General features: G+C 43.9%; 1 protein-coding gene across 1 annotated transcript; it reads right to left on the minus strand.

Annotated features, from left to right (window-relative positions):
- Positions 1 to 2,143: 2,143 nt before the first annotated feature.
- MYOZ1 (myozenin 1) lies at positions 2,144 to 21,573 on the minus strand. The gene is made up of 6 exons (XM_019556330.1): positions 21,355 to 21,573; positions 19,156 to 19,257; positions 16,359 to 16,540; positions 6,834 to 7,092; positions 4,013 to 4,187; positions 2,144 to 2,739 (listed from the first exon to the last, which is right to left on the minus strand). Exons 2-6 carry the CDS (start codon positions 19,229 to 19,231, stop codon positions 2,508 to 2,510), a joined length of 924 nt encoding a protein of 307 aa, XP_019411875.1. The 5' UTR covers positions 19,232 to 19,257; positions 21,355 to 21,573; the 3' UTR covers positions 2,144 to 2,507.
- Between the last annotated feature and the right edge of the window lie 425 nt (positions 21,574 to 21,998).

The following is a 21,998-nucleotide window of genomic DNA, read 5'->3' on the forward strand; positions in this document are numbered from 1 at the left end:
CATAGGACTCGAGTATGGCTACTCTGCATGCCTGTTCCTCCCTAACTCTCCTTGTAACCCATTCGAAGGCAGGGGGGTTTAGATACCACAACCCATCTTACACCAGGTAGGTTCTCAGTTTTGACATTTGGTGGTCCTGCCCCACCACAGGCAGGCCCACCAGACTTTCTTATCCCAGCAGGGTGCAGTTTTAGGTCATGCCCAGTATCAATGAGGCCTCCTCTTTCCCCATACCCTCACTCTTGGCTCTATGATTATCCTGGAGCCAGAGCTCAGCTCCCTCTGACTGATCTCACACTCCTCTGCCCTTAGAACTCTCCAAAATGGCCACTCTCATCAGCTACCTGGCAGCTACCTGTTCCATCCCTTAAAGTGACAGACACCCAGAAGAGTGTTCTGTCACACTACCCAAAGAAAAGGAGAAAAGGAATAGTTCTAAATAAGATGGTACTTTAGTGGGTTGTTGTTAGAAGCCCCACTGAACAGTTTGTAAGCATTGTTTTGTAAGTGGAGATGTGGGACTGAGATGGATATCAAGGAAAGGAGAAGTCTACATCAGCAGTGTCCAACTAAGCTAGTAGAGTGGACTCCTGAATTTAGGTGTGGTAAGTAAAACACAGACATTCACTAGTCAGGAAGCAGCTCAGAAAGTAAATCTACAACTTACACATTTCATTTAATGCCTCCTACCTGAGTGGACTAGTACAACAACAATTAGCCAGAAGCATAACAAGCAGAGTTGGGATCCTGGACAAACCTGGTGGGAGAGCTGGTCAGGGGTTTGCGCAGGTTCTGAGAGTATGGGGGGAGGCACACATTTCCAAAAGTGTTTGGGGGTGCAGCAGTCTTACCCATGATGGGTACTCTTAAAAAAATAGTCCTGGGTTGAGCTGCTGCCACTACATACTCTACCCACCCTGGCTGTTGTTCTTAAACAGTAGCAGCAGCCAGGGACAGAGTACTTAAGAGTTCCTGGCATGGGTAAGTCATGGGGCTGCTGTTGCTGCCAAGATATGGACTCTGAGGTGATGGGGGCAGTTCTCCCCAGCTGGGCATTGGGGTGGGTACCCCCCTTGCTCATTCCTAGTCATGATACTGCAATTAACAGTAAATCAATTAGACGTGCATTCACAGCATAATCTAGTTAAGAAGGCAGTGGATTGTGTTCTAATCCAGGTTCTACCACCTGCCTGCTATATAACCATGGTCAAGTCACTTCACTTCCTTGTGCCTCCCATCTTTGCCTATCTTGTTTGAGTGGTAAACTGGTTGAGTTACACTGTATTGTATTCTGGAGGAAGCAGGGAGTCTTAGGTTACAGTGAAAAGTTTTGCCTTGAATCTATCAACAGCATTACAGCTGATGTTGGATTTCAGCCATAGTAAGCCCATCTTTTGCAGATAAAAGTTCTGGGAAAAAAAATTCTTCGTTCCATCTTCCCAAAACAAGGTGTATGCCTTTTTCAGGAATGTGTGGCATGCAAATTGTGTGAGTGTGTGTGTGAGAGAGATTGTGTGTGTGTGTGTGTGATCTCCCACACAACCATCTTCTGTACACAGTTGCCGTAAAAAACAAATGGGCCTTCTACCTGAGTACTCATGAAAGTCAACGGACTCCAACTCCACCTGACTAATGCAGGTGAATGAATAAGTCCCAAATCCCAGGGCTCTTCGCAGAGAATGCCCTGTCTCCAGCTCTCAGACATTTAGTTTGCAGGACTGTCAGTGAGAGTACCTTAGTGGACCTTAGGTGCAATGGCAATATATAGCTATAATAAGGCAGTATTCTGAATAGACAAAATCAGCCCATGGAGGGCCTCATCTCCTTGATCTGTGTTCAAAAGCAAACACTGGGGTCTCCAATAAGTCAGTATAATGTGCTCTCTGTTATTAATTCATGCACATTCTGTGCTAGCTGAAGCTTTTGTATGATCTTCAAGATCAGCACCACTGGCGCAGTTAGCAGGTGCCAAGATCATCTTTCATATCCACTCTATTGGTGCTAGTAGTATCTGTTTGTATTTGTGGCCCTTAACTCATTCCTCAGGGGCAGCTGTTTTTATGTTGTTATAACTACTCCCAACATAGCTGGTACAGCAGCTTTTTCCAAAATTGGAACAGAAAAAAGAAACTGTTTTGTTTTATTTAGGTGCTTTATTGATTATGAACAAGTGACAGAACAGGTTTAATATGGAGCAGGCAGCCAGCATTCAGAGTCTCTACACAAAGGCCATTTCCTAGAGTTGCCTTGTCTTGTCTGGGTAGGTAAAAAGCCATCACTCATGCTCGCTCACTCTTTTTCTCTTTTAGTCTTTTCCCTTTATCTGCTTCTGTTACGGATAAACATCACAGCAAAGATCAGTTTAGAACCTAGTGAAAACTTGTCTGGCCTAGGGGCAAAGTAGAGATTCCTGGGATTGGAGGTGTGTTTTCCATCTCCCCACAATTATGACCTTGCAAGTCAGGAGGGTTGAGAGGAAGGAAGGAAGGACAGAAGGAGGGAGGGGTTTATAGCTCCTCTGTTTCACCTTCCAGTGGCACGTTGACCTCAATACTGTACTCATTTGGTTCTCCTGACCCCAACCAGGGCACGGGGGTCCTGTTGAAGGAGGGTCTGTTGTTGATATCTTGGCTGTAGACAATGACAGGCTCTGGCACCAAAGGGCCAGCATCAAACTCGGGCATTTGGAAGGTCATCAGCTTGGCTGCCTTCTCATAGCCACCGTAAGGCATGGCAGTTCTAGGAGAATGGGACAAACAGTCAGCAAGCAGGCTGTGTTCAGAAAATAAGTAGTTACTGAAATTTAATTCTTACCAATGAATTGTTCGACTAGATAAGTGTTTCTCAGCCTGTGGGTCACAACCCAAAATTGGGTTACAAGAATATATGAAAGGGTTGCAAATAAACTTTAAAATGGATCAACAAACTTTAAAAATGGATTCTCCTTTTAAAAGGAGAAAACCGTGGGAAACCATGACTTTTCCCTTGCAGGTTGTCAGAGTTCCAGTTTGCAAGGGGCTGTTTGGGGCTTCTTGGGGTCCCCCATGCACCCCCACCGCCACCCCCTGCTCCACACACTGGGGGGCTGGGGGTGGGGGCTAGTGGGTCAGGAGTGAGGGTCACTGGGTCAGGACTCACCAGATGTTTACAAATGAGTCCTGGTCCAAAAAAGGTTGAGAACCACTGGACTAGACCTCTAGAGTTCCCTTCTAAGCCCACTTTTCCATGATTCTATGGAGACCCAGTAGTATAGATACACAGCTATCAGTAGCTCCATAAACTTATAGAGTAGAGGCTTTGGTGCAGTAGTAATAGCATAGGAGTGGACCAGGTAAGTCTTGGGTTCTAAGCTATGCAGAGCCTCTCTCATTCTCTGGCCTAAGGCAAGACACCACATACTGTAGCAACACAGAGGTGGACTGTGATAAAATTTAGAAATCCACAGAAAGCTGCTGTTGCATCTCTAGAAATAGTTGTAATACTATTATTGGTCATGAAAGGATTCTTAAATGTAGGATTGTGGAGATTCTGTCTGTTAGCCTTGAAAAGAATCATCTTTACAGAGCTCTGCAAACGACTGCCGTAATAAGTGCTTAATTATAGACATAGACATGCTATTACAGCCAACTCAATCTTATAATATGTACTCTGGAGAAGGGGGCACTGAAATAAGAACATCATCTCCCAGAACATGGGCTTCTGCTATCTGATCTAAAAGCGTCTCTCTGCTACATATATTTCAGTGAGACTGATCTCATCTTTGTAGGCCTCCAGCTATGCCCTCCACAAGAAGCTGGTACAAGCAACATAGCATAGAAAATTTGAATCACAGAAAATTAGGGTTGGAAGAGACCTCAGGAGGTTATCTAGTCCAACCTCTGTATGGCATCTAGTCCAACCCCCAATCTGTGACTAAGACTCATTTATACTGCTTCAGGTACAGTGGCCATATCCCAAAATATCCTAATGTTCATGCCAGGATATCCTTCACTAAACCACCAAGTGCCCTTACCTGTTAAAGGACTTGTAATGGGGGAAATCGGGTCTGGCACCATAAGACAACATGTCAATGGTGAACTGACTTTTCTCCTGGGGGGTGATTCCTATGGCTCGTTCCCATGGGGATATGTAGGTTTTAAAGATGGAGACTTTCTTCCCATCTCCTGACTTTTCATCTGCTCTGCCATCTGCAAACAGGGAAAAAAAGAGTACTTTGATTAAGTGAGATGTACGTATGACAAATGGCTTTTCCATACCCTTGATATTGAAAGTAAAGCCATTGAGCTTTGTCCGCTGAGCCTGCAAATCATAAATCAAGAGCTAGGATATGAGAGAGACTACATCTTAAGAGAGGTTATCTCCTGGGAAACTTTTCCCATTTGCAGACATGCACCATTAGCCAGAACCTGACTGAGAGAGACTGATATATGAGGCTTTTTTAAACCATGCACTGGGAAGTTAACTTTGAATTGAATTCAGCCCTATGGCATGGTATTGTATCAACAGCAGTGATCTTCCAGGACATGGAAGATGGACTCTAGTCCCATCCTGAGCTCTGCAGGACAGCAACAGAACCTTACATGGGGTAAAGAATACTGTCAGCCATCCAATCTACTAAGTACCTCTGACTTTGCTTCCTAGTTTTGTTATTATAGTTAATTAGAAATGGATTACACACACCGGTTTGGAAGAGGGTGGATTTGATATGACAGGGTAGCTTGTGAAAGCTGTCTGATTACAGAAATGCTCTTAATTAGTTTCTTGAATTGTCAGAAGAATCATATTTTTGCATTTTGCATGATATCCCTTTCCATTAGCAGAAGAAGATAAAGGGCTAAGTCCAGGCCCCAATAAAGCAAATGGAAGTTTTACCTTTGCCTCCACAGTATAAAAGTTCCACCTTGGGATGGCCGCTGCATCACAAGGACAGCACCTTTAAGAAGCCAACTCAGCTTTTTTCTGGTTAAGTTTAGGTGAAGAGAAATGTATAGTAAACAGTAGAAAGGTCACCGAATTGGCTTGCCTCAACCACAGCCTATGCAAGTCCTTTCAAAACTCCTTTCAAAACTCCTCTTTCTGGGCAGGCAGAAAGTGTCGAACTCTTCAGTGTGCCACCTGGGTGTTGAGGTTGAACAAGTTCCTTCTTCCCTCAGAAAGGAACAACCATCCCTCAGCCCATCCATTCTTGTAGGAGGGAAAGTAGTCAGGACATCTAACTGTATTCCTGGTTTGCCTATTAAATAACCAGGGTGACCACAGGTAAGTCACTTTGCCTCTGCATGCTTCCATTTTATCTGCTAAGTGACTTTACCTACTCAGCAGGGTTTTGGTTATGTATTACTTGTAGACCTGTTAAGATCTTTATATGACATGAACCTAAGAAGTACAAATAATTAGTTTTTCTAGTAGTGTCCTCTTTGGATCAGATCAAAATTAAATAATGGATTGATGAAGTTATTTGTGTGACTGCCAGAGTAACCATTGCACCTTACACAGAAAACATCAATGCTTATAATCTGCATAGCACAGCTTTTATCTGTAAACCTTTTCTTTCCTTGGCTCATTTGTTTTCTATCTTATCGAGAGCCAGCTTTGCCAGTCCATTTTGTTCCCCAGGCCTCCCTGATTTGAGGGAATTACAAGCATAAAGATGACTTCCCTCTTTCATTTTAAAACAGAAGTTAATTTCTAGCCTTTTTTCTTGTGAAGAGGCTAGAAAAATATCAGTTGTTAGAAGTAAATTGATCCCTAAGGATAAAAGAAACAAAAAATTGGGACCTGCTTCTGCAGCCAAAGCCACGGTGAGGATTTGAAACCTCTTCTCTCTCCCTTGTCTGCAGCTATGTGACAGTGACAGACTGGAATCATGCATGTTTGGAGAAGAAGGCATCTACACAAATCCTTTTTTCACAGAGCAATGTAGAACTGCCAAAGCTGGACCTGATCTAAAATCAAATTTAGATTCTTCCTTATTACAGAGACTTTAAAAACTTATTAAAGCTGTTAAATGGAGTTGGGTGCCTAATTCAGTATAGTTCGTATAGTACTCTGTCTCTATTGGGCATCAAAATCCCTTAGGATCACTCTAAATGGCAACTTTCCCTTGCCAGACTCTAAATTATAATTCAGTATCACCTCCTTATAGGGTTTATGACGAAGAGAGAATGTTAAGGTTTTGTCTCCAGAAGTTTCTGGCCAAACTAAATAGAGGATCAAATTAACTAAAGACTGAATTCAGTGTAAAGTACTGTTCATCACATAGTTAGTGAAAATATTGAACAAATGTCCATAGCCACAACAGAATAGTAATTACTGATGGGTAACTCTCAGAAAATGGTGGTGGTTAAGCTTGATCATGGTTTTGCTTATACTTTGTTGGTTAAGCCTATATTAAACTTCCGTGGATTTAGTTATGTTTCTTTGATCTGAGAACCAGGGTCATTTATATGATATATACAGAGTATCATGTTGAATTGGACCAGTGGACCAGCCAGTCCAGCATCCTGCCTCCAGCAGCAGTCAATATGGGATGTTTCAGAAGAAGCTGTAAAACCTCACAGTAAACAATATGTGATACTTGCCCATGTCAACTTTTGAAAATCATGAGCTTCTCCACAACTTCCTTGGTTCTGAATTAATTCATTATTACCATGTCTTGTGAAAGTAAGCAGTAGAGACTGATGTGAGCAAAATCATCAAACAAAAGTCAATCCTACTTTTCCAAGCTTTGAAAAGATTTAGGTTACATTTTTCTTTAGCTGATTCCATTACCAATCCCTAAAAAATCCAACAGGCTTTCCTACTCATTATTCTTCATGCACAGAGTTACTTACCTTTTCCAACACTGTCACCTCCTCCACCATCCACTCCTCCTCCAGTGCCTGCTGGCCCTCCAGCATGACTGGGTCCAGTGCCCCCTGCACCACCTTTGCTTCCAGGTTTAGGAGGAGGGGCAGGGGGATAGTGCAGCTTATTAGATCCATACTGCCCTGCAGTCACTCCTCCCACCATCCTTCCACCGGCATGTGAGTAGCCATGAGCTTCTCCTCCATAATGTCCTCCGATGGAGGGGATGAACCGCTGAAAATGATCCTGGAGAAAGAGCAAAAAGGGCAGAAATTACTGAGCATGTTCCATTTCTGGGCCTGCTGTGTGGGGCTCAGAAAGTGTGTGCAAAAAGTTCATAGTCCCTACTGGATCCAAGTTTAAATCACAAAAACCAGTGCTAGAATTTAATATTAGTCATTCTGTATATAGGAATAGGTAAGGATTAGTAGGATCTGCTGAAGGTCATTTTATGAGGTCTATAAACAGGCCTATTTTAGAGGTTGAAGAAGGAACAGGCAGGGAGAACATCAGGACAAGGCTGTGGTACTTTTTCTGAGTGGTAAAAGTGTCCAGAACTAGGAAACCAGTGTTTAGAGCAGGGTGCCCTAATAGAAAGAGGGAAGAGCAAGCCTGGGGGAGCATAAGCAGGTACAATTCACAACTGAGGTACATTGGCTGAGCAACTGGTGGTAGTCAGTGCTGGCAAAGCAAGGAGGCAGTCTTTTGGGTCAGGACTGAGAGAGAAGGGCAAGGAATGCTAACAAAGAAAACAGAAGTAAAAAGTTCAGAGTCAGGATCTAATGAAATAAGTGAGAACCAGCATCCTTGCAACATGCAAGCGAAACGTTCTCCTCTTACTTTCAGTCCTTCAGCTTTGCCTAGCAGGTTCCCTATGCAGTTTGAGAAAGCACAGGGGGAGGCTGGTTTGTAAGAATCCCTGAGGCTTTACTGAGACCCAAAACCTGCACAAGCGGAGAGTAAGGGAATGGGAAACTTTAATTATAAGCTTAATAGACTTTAGGAAACCAATTCTAGTCAGCAGTCAGGGAAGGGAGAAACCTCCATCCATCAGAAAGACAAAGCACGTCTCACTGGCCAAGCATCCTGTCATCCCAACAAAGGACTTGGTCTAGGGAGTGTGGTCATACATGTACAGGGTTTATTATTCTTGATATTGACCTGATCCTTCTAAGCACCTTAATTCCACTGACTTTGATTGGGATAGAAGGACTCAAAGCCCACTGTAAACAGGGGATGTCTGTGGTTTAGAGTAGCACCCTGCGTCATGTATGAGATGTGTCTTATGTATTAAGTGAATGTAAGATCAGAACTTGATTCATGTAAGTGCTAAAACAACGTGCTCCTCATATACTAAGTGTATCCTCATAGACATATGAAATATAAAATTTGCATTATATTATCCATGTAAATGTTCCACATACGTTCTTTTAATTTGGTGTGAAGATAGGTTATAGGCATGTGAACCAGTAATGGAAGAAGCCACCAAGCTGAACGCAACTTTGTTCCATTCTGCCTGTATAGGTTCCGCAGATGCAGCCAACTGGAAATCTGAATGTGAACTCCACAGCCCTCTAAAGGGTTAAGGATTTTGCATATCTCTTACACCTAGCACATTTTAGCAAAGACAGTCTTTCCAGTCTGTAAACCAGCTTCCAAGGCCAGCTGCTCGGTTAGCTAAAAATAGCAAGAAGCAGTGAAAACCCCACAAGGCTCTGTACAGAATGATATAACTCTGTCTTCAGTAACAGCGTCCAGGGCTTCACAGTAAGTCATGCAAGCTGCAGCTCAGGCACTGAGCCATCTGTGAGCTAAACTGACAGAGTTGGTGCCTCTGGGGGACTTTAGGGAATGTCTCCTGTCCCTGCCTGATTGACATACCCATTTTAGGAACAAGGAAGATAAGGTTCCCCTGAATGTAAGGAAACACTGGGGATGGAGAGAATTGTGATCATGAAGGTTTCCTCTCTCACGCCTTAAGCTGTATATAGAAGCTGGCAAGTCTGTTTGTGTAGCTATGCCTGGGGAGTTGCTGAATGCTATAAAGGTAGAACAAGTAGGTATTGAGGGAAAGTAGGAGGATGGTCTTATCAATGGGGTAACACATGGTACTGCATGCATTTACAACTTAAGAACTCCATAAGGCAGCAATTTTAGCAATTTCACCTGTCTGGCCTCTAAATCCAACTACTGTGTGTACCATTCCATAGAACCACACTGTCATTTCCCCCTCATATTATGAATGCTAGTTTTTTCCTTACAGCTCTTTCACAGAAAAGTACCTGAAACATCAGCAGGATGGTGAGCTGTAGTACCAGAATACAAAATGTGTCCTGGCATAGCGGTACTGGGTATAGATTAGATGTTGATGGACATTGTTTTCTTGTTTTTGTATTACCTGTGATAGTATAGTTAAATGAGAGAGAAGCCTCTGTGAAGTATAGGTGGGCTTCCCATTTCCTTTCCAATAAAAGTGTAAGGGACTCCAACAAATGGGGGAAATATATATATATATATATAGGCACAGGATTACTTTGCTGAAACATTTTAGTTTCTACATGTAGAACAAGTCTCATCTCTCAGTAAGTCATTACTCCCTCCTTGTGCAGAAAGGTAGCTCCAGCCTTAAGTTTGAGGCTACAGGCTACAATACGCAGGAGCCTAAGGAAGAAGAGTCCCAAGCCAGAACCAAAACTGGGAGGGAAGGGCTTTGATTTGAACAGGAACATTGACCATAGGTGGACGATAGGGTGGCTCAGTCCCCTTACAGAAAGTCCAGGCCAAAAGCCAAGGAGCAAACCAAGAATGAAGACTGGATTCCTCTCTCAGCCTTGGGTGGGACTACTGTTGGAAAACTTGCTCAGCCCCTGCCTGCTCTGCACTGCCCTGTGGGATAGAGATCTCTCTTCTCCAGGCCTGTCTACCCAACAGCCCTAAATTTAATGAAAAATAAGAGAACAGCTGTTGGCTTAGGCAGATGCACACAGTCCTCAAGATTGGTTGAACAGATCGAATTTACGTGTCTTTGAAAAGGCTTTCCCTGGCTAAGGGCCTGACCCGTCAGGGGGCTGAGTGCCTATGCAGGAAGGGTTCCTAATTCTCCAGCACTGCCATATGTGCCTCAGGAGAAACGGGTGGTGAAAAGTGATCCTCTCATGGAACTAGGAGTTTGAAACATCTCAAGGGCCTGATGTCATTGAGGGTGGTGCCTGCGAGGGGACACCATGTGCTCCCTGTCGGCTTCTTGCTGTTCCCTATAGGGAATGACTGAGGAGACCAAATGTGTTTCTATTTCCACTCCCTGATGAAGAGCCTCCCAAATGCTCAATGTCTGAAGTTACTGTCACTCCCTCCCCTTTACAACAGCCATCCAAGTACACCTTTATTTTGGGCCAGTGAGATTTAAAGTTTGGCTTATCAAACGTATGGTGAGAGCACATGAAAAGTACACAGTTCTTTCTGCAAGAAAGGGTGCTCTGGAATCCTCTCCTGGAAGCTGCACCCCCTTAAAGCAGTGCTGTGTTTGTATAAAGAAAGAAGGGCATAAGACTGATCACAGATATTCAGACATTTCAGGATGTTTTATTCCAGTAACACTTTACCCTCCCTTGGGAAGCACGTTGGTCTAATGTTAAGGCAGCACTGGACTCCTGGTTCCTATGCCTTGGCTCTGCCAAAAACTTACTATTTGATCTTGGGCAAGTCACACTGCCTTTTATTACCTCCATTTCCTTATTTATGTATTTATGTGATTTATCCAATTTAGAAAACCACTTGGGTACTTGGGTGAAAACAGCTGTAGAAGCATGAAATAGAATTATACAAATCACACATGTATATTTTGTGTCAGCCCACTACCATTTTCTTGGATGAGAGAACCAAGTCCCTGTGTCCATTCCTGAGATCTCACACTGCTTCACTAGTGGATCCCAAAATTGCTGAGTTAAGACTGGTTTCCTCTGCAGACGCAGACTTTCCCCTTGACTGCTGTACCTACCACTCCTGGATCAAAAGGAGAATGAGTCTCTATTCATAGTCTCTTGGGGTTGAAAAGACTTCTAACAGTGCTCCACCACAGCAGAACCTACTTTGGCTGTGGGGCAGTCGGCAGTAGCATTAACCCCCTAGGTGCTGGAAGAGGTTACTTCTGTTGCACTCACCCTGTAGCCACAGAATAGTGCCTCCAAGGATCTCAACCCAGAAACTTGGCAACAGGGCCAGCATCCAGGAGTTAGTGTCACTGCTGCAGAACTGTGTCCCAGTGGGGATCCCAAATGGGGTATTTAGCAGTGGGGCAAATGACAGTATAGTTATCCCCCCAGGTGCTGACCCTGCTGACACAGCAGTTCTGGCAGCTGCAGGGGTGAATGCTGTCCACCCCGCCCTCTGGGAAGCCTAATGGGTTGGATGGCCCATCTCCATTGACCAGATCCAGCCTGCAAGCCATGCTTGACACCCCTGTTTTAGACATAGGGATTTTCCCAGAGCAGAATGCTTAATGTTACCTCCCTCCTTCTCACTATATAGTAAGAAACCAACAGAGCCATAAAGGTGTCATAAAAAGTCAAAGGTCCAAGCTGAGCAGCCTGTAGGGTTAGTGTGGTGAAAGTGTGGCAAATTCTATAACCAACACCACACAAAGGAGTGACAGGGATAGTTAGGAAAGAGAGGTAACACAAAAAAGCATATGCAATTCCCCAGCCTGGCTGACCAGATACCAGCCTTCAGCACAATGGTAGAGCAGGGTTCAAGCTCATGCCTCAAACTGTAGCAAGACACTTTAATAGCTCCACTACCAGATCCCTGCCATCAAGGTGTATAGAGGCCTTTACATCTAGATCCAAAAACAAAGCAAGTTAAAGAGCTGAAGGGAAAACAGCAGAACAAAGTAGTCTCTCCCTCTCAGCTGTTACCTACACACCTAGAAACAGGTTGCATTTTATCAACAGAAAAAGATCACTTCTTAACAGGTTAGAGTGGAAGGAAAAAAACCCAGCACCACTTCTTTTTCTGTAGCGCTTTCTAGCTAAGGGTAGGAAAGATGGTCCAATGGCTTAAGAGCAAACTGAAATCTATGAGATCTAGAACTTCAGTTAGTCACTAATAAATCTGCCCTGCACCTCAGGTCCTCTGTAAATTGGGACTAGCACTTCCCTGCCTCCCTGGGCTGCAGCATATACATAGGGAGGCAGTATCACAAAGTACTTAGCAGACACAGTGACATATTAAGCCTCTCAGTGCTATGCTTATGAGGTACGCATCATCTGCATTGCGCACATGGCAAGCTGAAGTTCAGAGAGAGACCAAATTCACACAGTGAGTCAGTAGCAAAACTAGGAATAGAGACAAGATGTTTCACTCCCATTATCTGCCCTAACCTTTCCTGGGAAGCCTGCATCTCTCTCATATGTAATGTGAACAGGACATCAGACTAACCATTCCATCCTGTGGCTATTTCAGGAACAGCACATCCTGCATTTGTGCAGGGCTTGGGCTAGATGCTTCCCGAGATCTCTTCCAACCCTATACTTCTGTGAAGATGACAGACTAAACTCTTCTTGGATGGTCTCCTGCAAGCAAATCATCTTGACTGGTTTTCTAAAGACAAGGCTTTCAGCTGAGCGGGACCCGCACTTTGTGCTTTCTTTTCCTACCAAATGTATGCTCCAGCATGGGGACATCTGGTATTTATATGCACACAGCACCCAAAGCCTAAATAAAAACCTTTGCCAATCCAGGGAGAGTGGTGTGATTATCCAGTGATTGTTCAGAAAGAGCAGGAGGGGATGAATCAGGGAATGCTAAGATTTCCTACCTTGTGTGGAAAGTTTATGACTCCAGCACTAGCTGCTCCAGACACCCTTATATGGCGCATGTTTATTTTTAAAAACCTTTCCCTTTGTCTGATTTCTTACATCAGGTTACCAACCTGGTAAAGCTTCTGTTTAAGGAATAAGGAGATCCCCTTATGGTGTCCCAACCTACCCCTTCCTTTTTCTAAGTATGATTTGGGAATTTCCTGGAAGGAAGGCTGGTGGATTTCTGAGGTTAAGTGCAAAGGAAATGTTGTTTAGGATGTGGAACACTGCACTTTGGCACAGGGTCTCCTTCATGGACAGGCACACAGGACAAGAAAATGAATGGCAGTAGGAGAGTAGTTTAAGGCAGCAGTAAAAACACTTCACTCCTTCACTGCAAACCTCAGCTCCTTTTCATTCCCCTCTATGACTGCCTTCCTTTTATGTCCAGGGTAGAGATGGAAAAAGGGAGGGATGAGAAGATAGAATCATAGAAAAATTAGAGCCCAAAAAGCCTTGATCAAATTAATTTGGTGACAGCTGCTGCCTTGCAAACTTGGGAAAAGGTAAATCAGAGCACGGGTGGTAGTAGCATAAACTGTCTGCACACAACACCCCCCCCCCCCCCGTTCCAATGAAACATCTGCATGAAAGAAAATAGTTCGGTCCTTGTTTCCCATTCAGCTTTCAGTTGCTCTGATTAAGCTGCCAAAAAGGGTGCTAATTAGTGACAGCTGTGGTGATGGATTTTGTAATGAAGACACATCTATTAAAATAAGGAAGAGAGCCCAACAGACTTGATTCACATCAACCAACCATTGGATGATAACGGTTATGTTCCTGATCCTATTAATCTAGTCCTGACTGGGGCTGGTAAAATAGATTGAACCCTGCCTGTAAAAGACAGCAGACAGTGATTATCTGTAATTGTCTGGAAAAAGTTGGGTCTGAAATGGAGTCGCAGTGGATTTTTAAATAGAAAACAGCTCCAATTTGAGGCATTTTCATTGTTCCATTGTAGTGAGACCAAGCAGGACATTTCAGAGTTTCTGGGATCTTCTTTAACCCCAAATACCTTTCCCCACAGAAGCATTTCCAGCATCATTTCAATAGTATCCCTACCAAGAAAGACACTACACAAAGGCAAATGGGTTTCTTGGCTAAATTCCTCTCTCACCATGGGAGAGTACAGATTTGTTTTCATACAGTGAGCAGGATCCTCTACAAAAAAAGAGTGTGCAGTTCTTAATGCATAAAATATAGTGCAAAGTCCTCCCATCTTTGGGATATAGTCACTCTCACCAAGTGGTCCTTGGTTCAAAGGCACACATTGCCAAACATATTTTCTACTTTTGGGTGCCTCAGGTTTCTGGGTGCCCCACTTGAGATGCCTTCTGTGTCACATTTCATTACCCTTGCTTTTTTCAAGTTGGGTACCCAGAAATAGACACAGTCATATTTTGGAAATTGGGTTTCAGCCATTCATTCCCCCAGCTCAGTCCCATGAGACCTGCATGGGAATTTTGAAATATAATATGAGGCATCATTGTTTCTGTCACACCTTGTGAGCCTCATGTTTATTTGGGTTCTCTGAGCCTCTCTCATTTCTCTTATCCCTGTTGCAAACTTCAGTGTATCAACTGGCCAGTTGGGGAAAGAGTTTTGAAGCAGTAGTAGCTCGCTTAAAGCTATTGGGTCAGCTATTTCTTTTTCACTAAGCATCTTCCAGGGGCTGCTAAATATTTGTACCAATGTTGAGTACTTTTCTGGCACTGGCTATCCAAGAAGTTCAAAGCACAGAGATTAATAGCACAGTACATCTGGGCAGTAGAACACTGTATGGATGGACAACCTGAGACAAACTGGCCAAATGCTACCCAGCATTGAGCCTCACCCTAGCTTGTGGAACACCATATAGCACAGCAGGACCATCCCCAATGAGATCATTCCAGCCAAAGCTTTGTCTACTCAGGTCTTGAAAACCTCCAAGGATGGAGATTCCACCACCTCTCTGAGTAACATGTTCCATTATTTTACTACCCTTCTAGTGAGAAAATTATTCCTAATATCTAACCTAAACTTCCTTTGCTGCAACTTAAAACTGTTTATCCTCATTCTGTCATCTGCCATCACTGAGAAAAGTTTAGCTCCATCCTCTCTGAACCCATCTTCAGGAGCAAAGGGGTGGAAGCAAGAGTTGATGGATCCTGATTTCTACCTCCTTTGCTCCTGATGTCAGGAGCACACACAAAGCTACCCTATTCAATATTCCTGCTTATTGTTTGTTTAATAGACTTTTTCTCCTTCAGTTTAATTTTCTCCAAATCCTTCTCCCCAAATTGCTCTTGATAAGGTGAAAAAGTCCCTTTATTTTCTGCTTTAGTGTCAGAAACTAGGGCAGCAAGCAAGCCAAGTTGCCCCAGATGGCCCTGGTTACCTGAGTGAGCCTGGCTTCCAGCAGCCTAATAATTTCTAGCTGGCCCCAGGTGCCTATATGGGTATGACTTAATGATTTTTTTTTTTAAATCAGCAGCAGAAGTTCTTTCAGTAACTGCTAGGTTACTCAGTAGGATATAAATCTTTTTGCCTAGGTTTTGGCTGTTGTTTCTGGGTTCTGTTAGCTGATTTCTTGCTCCAGACTCAAGCCTGGATGTGTTCTGAAATGACTTGATGGATCCTGATTTCCACTTTCTTTGCTCCTGACTCTAATTTAGATCTGTTTTCTGACAGTCTGCTCTTAGTTTGTGGCTTAGCTTAGTGGTTTCTTGTACTTTGGTCCAGTACAAGTGGATTGCTCTGGACCCTCCATTTTGATTTAGTGTTTTGTGTGGGGGGGTTTTGTTACCTCCCTAAGTTAAGGCTCTTTGGATTGGAGAACAAGTGGGCTGATGAGAAGAAACTGAAGCTTTAAGGAACAGGCAGGGGAAGGAGATATTGAGTTAGCACTTGCAATTTTGTTTTTCTCCCGCTTCAGTAACTCAAACTCCTGCAATGGGGGAGGGGTGGTAGAAATCTTTGCTCAAAAAGAGAAAAGACTAGCCTCAATTTTTAAGCTTAAATAACAAGCTTAGTTTGGGGTAGGAGAAACTGGATGTGCTTGACTTCCTGCACTGTTATGGATGGGAAAAAACAATAGTGAAAATAAAGTAGGATGTTAGGCTTACTGCCCTACCCAGGAGTTCCCAGTAAACAACACAGAATAACTACAGTGTTGGCAGCTAGAGGCCTCTATGTGAATTTTACTTCATGAATATTCTCTCAAAAGTGAATTGAAGCCTAAGACAAAGAAGAATGAAAAATACCATGGCCTACAGTGAAAATGGAACAGAACCCAGGGGTCTGAATTCAGGTCTGAATGAAGCACTTATTCCTGGTGGGAGAAGGGAAATGCAGTGATTAAAATAATCAACAATCATGTACTTACTGGTAAACAGCTCTGGCAATCTGTAGAATTTATCATTCTCCCCATTTGAGTTTTACTGACATTGGGGACCCATTAATGAAGCAATGTGCCCTGAAAGAAACTAAAGCTGAGACACAAAGGGGTGTCACTCTTTGAGCTTGTTTGCAATCATGGCCTTCCCCCACACTTCTCATCAGTAGACTCCACACCATAAGGAATCTTCCCCTTCCCCAGGCAAAGGCAGAGCAATTCAACCTTCCCACCTATTCCCATATGTAATGAACCTGCTGTGGTTGCACTCTCTGACCTACCACTGAACTGTCAGTGAAGACATCAGGGTTATTCTCATATATGAATTTCTCCACCCTCAGCTGGCGTAGTTTGAACATCTTAGATCCTTTGTTGGTGAGGAGAGAAAGTTCTTCTAGCATCACATCCCTGGGGATACTGATCTTCTTCCCCAGGTTCAGCTTGGACCCTTCTTGTGGCATGGCTAGAAAACATACCAGAAGGTGCACCTTAGCATGCTCTCTGTTCTCTTATTCCCCAGCACCCATGCACAAGCCAAGCATTGTTTACATTAGAAAGGTTCCAGTAATGGAAAAGGCCTACACAGATTTCCTCCTGCTGATGGTTTTCTGGACAGCTATCAAAGCAAGTTACCTTAACTCCCATTCAAAATACATCTGGATGCGTGTATGGTAAAGCATTACTACTGTAGACACATCCCATTTTTCAGTTACCTGAATTGTCCACTGCTCTGAGGTCTGTTCATCTGAAAGTCATTTACATTTTTGGACAATGATGGCAAGCAAGAAGCAAAGATAAAACTGGGACACCACTGGAATAAGCCCTAAGAAGCAGCCATGCAAATGGCTGAGATTTAATTCATGAACATGCCTGAAAAATAATTCCTTGTAGTTAATTATAGAGTTTATTTTTGTTTTAAAATGATCTCTGCTGTATTTAGCAGTTGGTCATGATGCCATTAGGACTTTCCTGATTGGCAGCTCTTATCTAGTCACAGATCTGCCGGAGTCCCCTAGAGAAACAAAAGGGGCAGTTTCCCTTCATTCACTCCATGCTAGGCTGCCTTTCATTCCGTGCTAGGTCCTGCACTACAGCCTAGCTAAAACTGAGGCTAGGGCCCTCCCTTAACCAATTCTTCACATTCCATTAGCCTCCAGTCTCTTGTATTGCAATCCTATTAGCCCTTTCCAGGGATAGCCTGAGCGGAAGAAATGTAGGGTTTAAACATAAATACAAGCTTTTTAGACCTTCTTCATCTACCCCAAGCAAGAGAGAGTCGTCTTTTTAAACTCTGTTGGTTACTTTTAACTCTTATTGACTCAGTAATAAACTCAGATTGAAGGCCTGATTTTTTGTTCCATTCATTTCAGTGGAGTTACAGCAGCATATAATAATAGTGACAGGTCAGGTGGCTATACCACAGATAGGTGACTGTTCTCCTGTCCCTAAAAGTCATTGGCAAGGATGGCATGCTGAACCCTGCATCCTTTGGACAAATTCTGACACATGAGCAAAATCCCTGAAGAATTTTTTCCTCAGCAAGTTAGCTCCATACAGCACCATTCCCAAACCAAGGAGATAGAACCTCTCTCCTGAACTTAGGATGCATTTGGATACACAGCTAGTTAGAAGGAGCAGTGTTATATATACGGGGCCATATTTGCTTGTTGATGCGAGTACAGAGCTTTAGGGATGAACCTGAAAGGCTATATAAGAGTGCTTCTAGCCCCATTCTCTCTAGTAGAGCAAATTCCAGAGATCCTCTTTGAGAGCTGAGGAAGGAATAACAACCTGTTACTTGCTTCTTTGCAATTCTCTGGAAACCTTGTATACTTCCACTCCAGTGTGCACAGACAGTGCTGGAGGAAAAGTACAGCCAGTCCTGCAGGACACACAGGCTTGCATTCCTCCTCATTTATCCCAGGTGAAGAACTTGGCCTTATGACTAATGAGTGCCAGAATCAAGGAGCTTCTACTCTACAGAAGAAAAACAAATGAGGGCCACAGATAGTGACAGAGGGATCTGTACAGCTGCATAGCTCATTAAAGGGACAAGTACACAGTCATGGCTAAACAGCCACATTTTGCTCTCTTTTACCATGATTTAAATCTGGTGCAACTCCACTGCAGTAACCGCATAGTAGCCAATGATTCATCTTAGAGTTTGGCCCAGAGGGATTACTCAACCCCTGTGGAGGGAAGACTAATAAAGTATGGTACAGTTATATGCTGGCATCTAACAAATCATCTAGGAGGGCCTACCTACTGGCCTGGGCACTGCATATCATGTTCGCCTATTAGACTCCAAGGAAGGACAGGAACAGTGGAGTACAGATGCTCCCCCTGAGTTCTCTGAACATATTCCATGCTTCCAGAACTCTTTCCAGCCCATATGTCATGCTTCCTTAACCTTTCCCATCTCATTCATCATCCAGCAGTCTCCTTTGAAGGGCTAATTCAGACTTGCACAGCACCAAATAGAAGCCAGCAGTAAGTGGAAAACACAGGATACTACCTGCAACAGCATAGGTGCCAACTTTGTTTTTTGTCAGTGGGTGCTTACAGATGTAAAAAACCCAAACAAAACAAAACAGCACTTTACTTTGAACTCTGCCAAGCCCTGCACATGCCCAGAAGAGGCAATACATTACTTCTACCCAGCTCTGCAGTACCTGTAAACATCGGGTCCTTTAGTGGGGCTTTTTTTCTAATAGCTGATTAAAAATGCCAAAAATTTCTGCTGAAGTGCCTGATCTCTACAGACTCTGAATAGCTCAGTTGAAGTAACCTACTGCTTCTTCCAGTAAAGCTTAGTTTGTTTGTTTTTTTAACATCTGCAAGCATGGCTTAGTGGGTGCTGACCACCTGCTAATTTTTTTTGGTGGGTGCTTGAGTCCCAGAGCAGCTAGAGTTGGTGCGTTTGTGCAATGGGCATTGTTAGGAATGTGACCATTCTGTTATCTCCCACATGTCACCTTCCTAGATACAGGGGTGAGTAAATACTCTACCTTGGAGTTGTAACTTTATGTCTCACTGAAACCTACCAGCAGGAATTTCTGGGAGATGTGTGCATCTTACCTTCTTCACTTAGTTTTCCAATGAGTTTAGTGGACTTTTTTCTCTTGATGGGAGCAGGAGTTCCTGCCAGGGGCATTACAACAAAGGAAGCTCTCTTTCAGTCTAAGGAGACAAGGAGATAAGAGAATGAGACACTGGAAAACTAGAGCAACACAATGGAACCAAGTTTTCTGCCTCTGCTTTGCGATGAAGCACACAGCCCTTGTTTCATATCCAATTTCTTCTCCTTACCTGTGGAGTAAACTGCTAAAAAAAAATCATCTTCCGTGTCAAGCTGTAATGATGTCTGCTTAGTGGTTGCTTAATATCAAGACACAGTATGCCAACATATGGCAAAGTAAACACCTGTTATAACATAATCTTGCCTCACCAAGACACCACACTGTAACATCAGTGTTAAAGCACTGTGCTATACCATGCCTGTCATTGTTTTAGCAATGAATGACAAAAAGTCATATTGCAACATCAAGCCATGGCAACATCAAATTGCTACACCACTATGTCAATATCATTAGGTGGCAGGAGATCATCTGCTTGTAACAATGCTGGGGTATCTGCCCAGGAGATATTTCGAACATTTAAATAACATGGAAGCTTAGATGGTGGAACATAAGATAGTCCTAATAAACTTGGAACTGTCCCTCAAAAACTGAGCCAATGACAAGCTGCAGAGATCTCTCTTTCCATAATGGACCTGGTCTTTTACCACGGTAGGTGATCCACTTCAAGAGAGTTAAACAAAGGAAACAAGTGTCAAGCAGACTAGATGAAAAAGTCCCCATACTTTGAAGTCACCTACACTTGTGTCTTATTTATTCAGCTTATCACAGACCCTTCAGGGTTGGGGAACTTGATTTCACACATCATCTTGTCTTTGTCTTCCGTAGGGGGAGAGGTTTGAACTACAAGGCTGAGAGAGCAGAAAAGAAAGCCCTGCAAATCCATTTCAGACCTTCCTCCACCCTCAGTCCTGCATGGTGGTGAAGGAGGCACAAACAACTTCTAGGGGTCAGATCCTAGGCTGATATTATAAACTGGCACAGCTCCAGGGACTTCAGCTTCAAATTGCAAAAGTCAGCTGGCTGGAAAGCCTAATTATGTCATTTGTCCCCTTTGCCATTTTGCATTGGGATTCAGAACTGCATGCTTTAAATTGAGAACTATGTTAACCACAAAAACAAAGAAACAAGTGCTCTAAGAATTTAGGTAATGTTTGTGGCACATATTTTGCCAGGCAGATATTTCTTGGTACTTCTCAAAAGCATGTTCCAAAAGCAAAAAAAAAAAAAAAGAAAGAGAGAGAGATAGCCAGACAGCTGATTGACTCCTGTGCTAATAGCAGCTCATGCAGACCTGACCAGTTCTGTTTGCTCTTGGCAAGTATGGTATTCTCCTGGGTTAGGTTTTCTTCCTGATTTCCAAGGTTTATTTTCTATTGATAACATCTCCATGAAGTTCACATCATAAAAGTGCCAACCATGGTATATTCCCAAATCAAGTGTCAGCAGGTGCAGTGTAAAGCATGCACTATGCATTCTCCTCTGAGCAGCCAGACATCTGTTTAGCTATATAAAAAAGGGAGGGTGCTGCTTGACAGAACAGGCATGATGCTGCCAGGATACCTTGGTGGCGGGGGGAGTGGGAATTTTGAGAGTGGGAAAAGGGAGAAAAATCTGCCTGCCTGAAATATGAACTCCCAGCAGTAGGTGTGGAGAGGTCATTCCACTAGGGGTGGAGCTCTGTTAACACAATACAGTAGTCCCAGAGTGAGACTGAAAGAAGCCTGCTCTGTCTTCTCTCTCTAATCCTTCACTGATTCCGAGGCAGGCTCAGAGCCAAGGGAACCTGTAGTGCTCACTGACCCCAGGGGAGGAGAGGGAATCCCAGGCAGGACAGGAATCCTGCAGTATTCAGTTTTCCCCTGGCTAAGCCAGGCTGATAGATCATTCAGGGACTCCAAAGAGAGGCTACCATGGTCTTGCACCCAACTACTATCCCAGGCACAGAGCTGGGGCAAGGAACACAGCTTTCCTGCAGCTGGGCTGTGCCCTGAAACAATTCCTCCCCACCAATCTGCAGCAAACTTTCCAGCACTGATTTCCTGGCCCCAGGAAGGTTCCTACCCTCTAGCTCCATTTCTGCCTTTGTCCTGTTCCCTCTAGGATCTGGGGTTGTTATTTTGCTGTTAGAGGAACTCACCTCACGCTCCCAGTGCCAGGCTCAGACACATATACACACCCCTTTCCCACGGCCCTGTGCAGCTGGATGGCAGGATGGTCTCCACGTCCCTCCTCCAGGCACTTAGCAGGAGGCTCGGCTCCCAGCCCCTGCTCACCCAGGGTACACGTTCTTAGTCCAGGTCTGCACAGCACAGAGTGCTGATGCGGAGTGCTGTGAATTTGACTCCTGGAGTCTGGTCATACAGGCATCCTGAGGTTATTAATAGTAGACAGCACAGAGTACATGGGTCTCAGATAGCACCAGCACAGGGGAGAGGAGGAAAATAAAAGAGTGCACCTCAGCACTCCTCTTGCTCCTGCAGTCCTGATCCAAATACCATGTGGGTGCCCGGCTTGTCAAAACCATTGCTCTTTTCCCTCTGCATAAAAGCAGTGTTCTTTTCCCATTCAGCACTATGTTACACCTTCATAATTCCTCCCCCTTCCTATACCCTGCCCTGCACACCCCTGAACCTCACTCAACTGCATGGCACCTTCTGCACCCACCTCACCCTGCACACCACTGCTTCCTCTAAACTCCTATCCCTTACTTAACACCCTTGTAATTTCTCCTGCCCCAATGCCCTACTGCAATGATTCTCAACCAGGGTGATGTGGCACCCT

The sequence above is a fragment of the Crocodylus porosus genome, unplaced genomic scaffold (genome assembly GCF_001723895.1).
Source record: "Crocodylus porosus isolate Cpor-Errol unplaced genomic scaffold, CroPor_comp1, whole genome shotgun sequence".
Taxonomy (NCBI): domain Eukaryota; kingdom Metazoa; phylum Chordata; order Crocodylia; family Crocodylidae; genus Crocodylus; species Crocodylus porosus.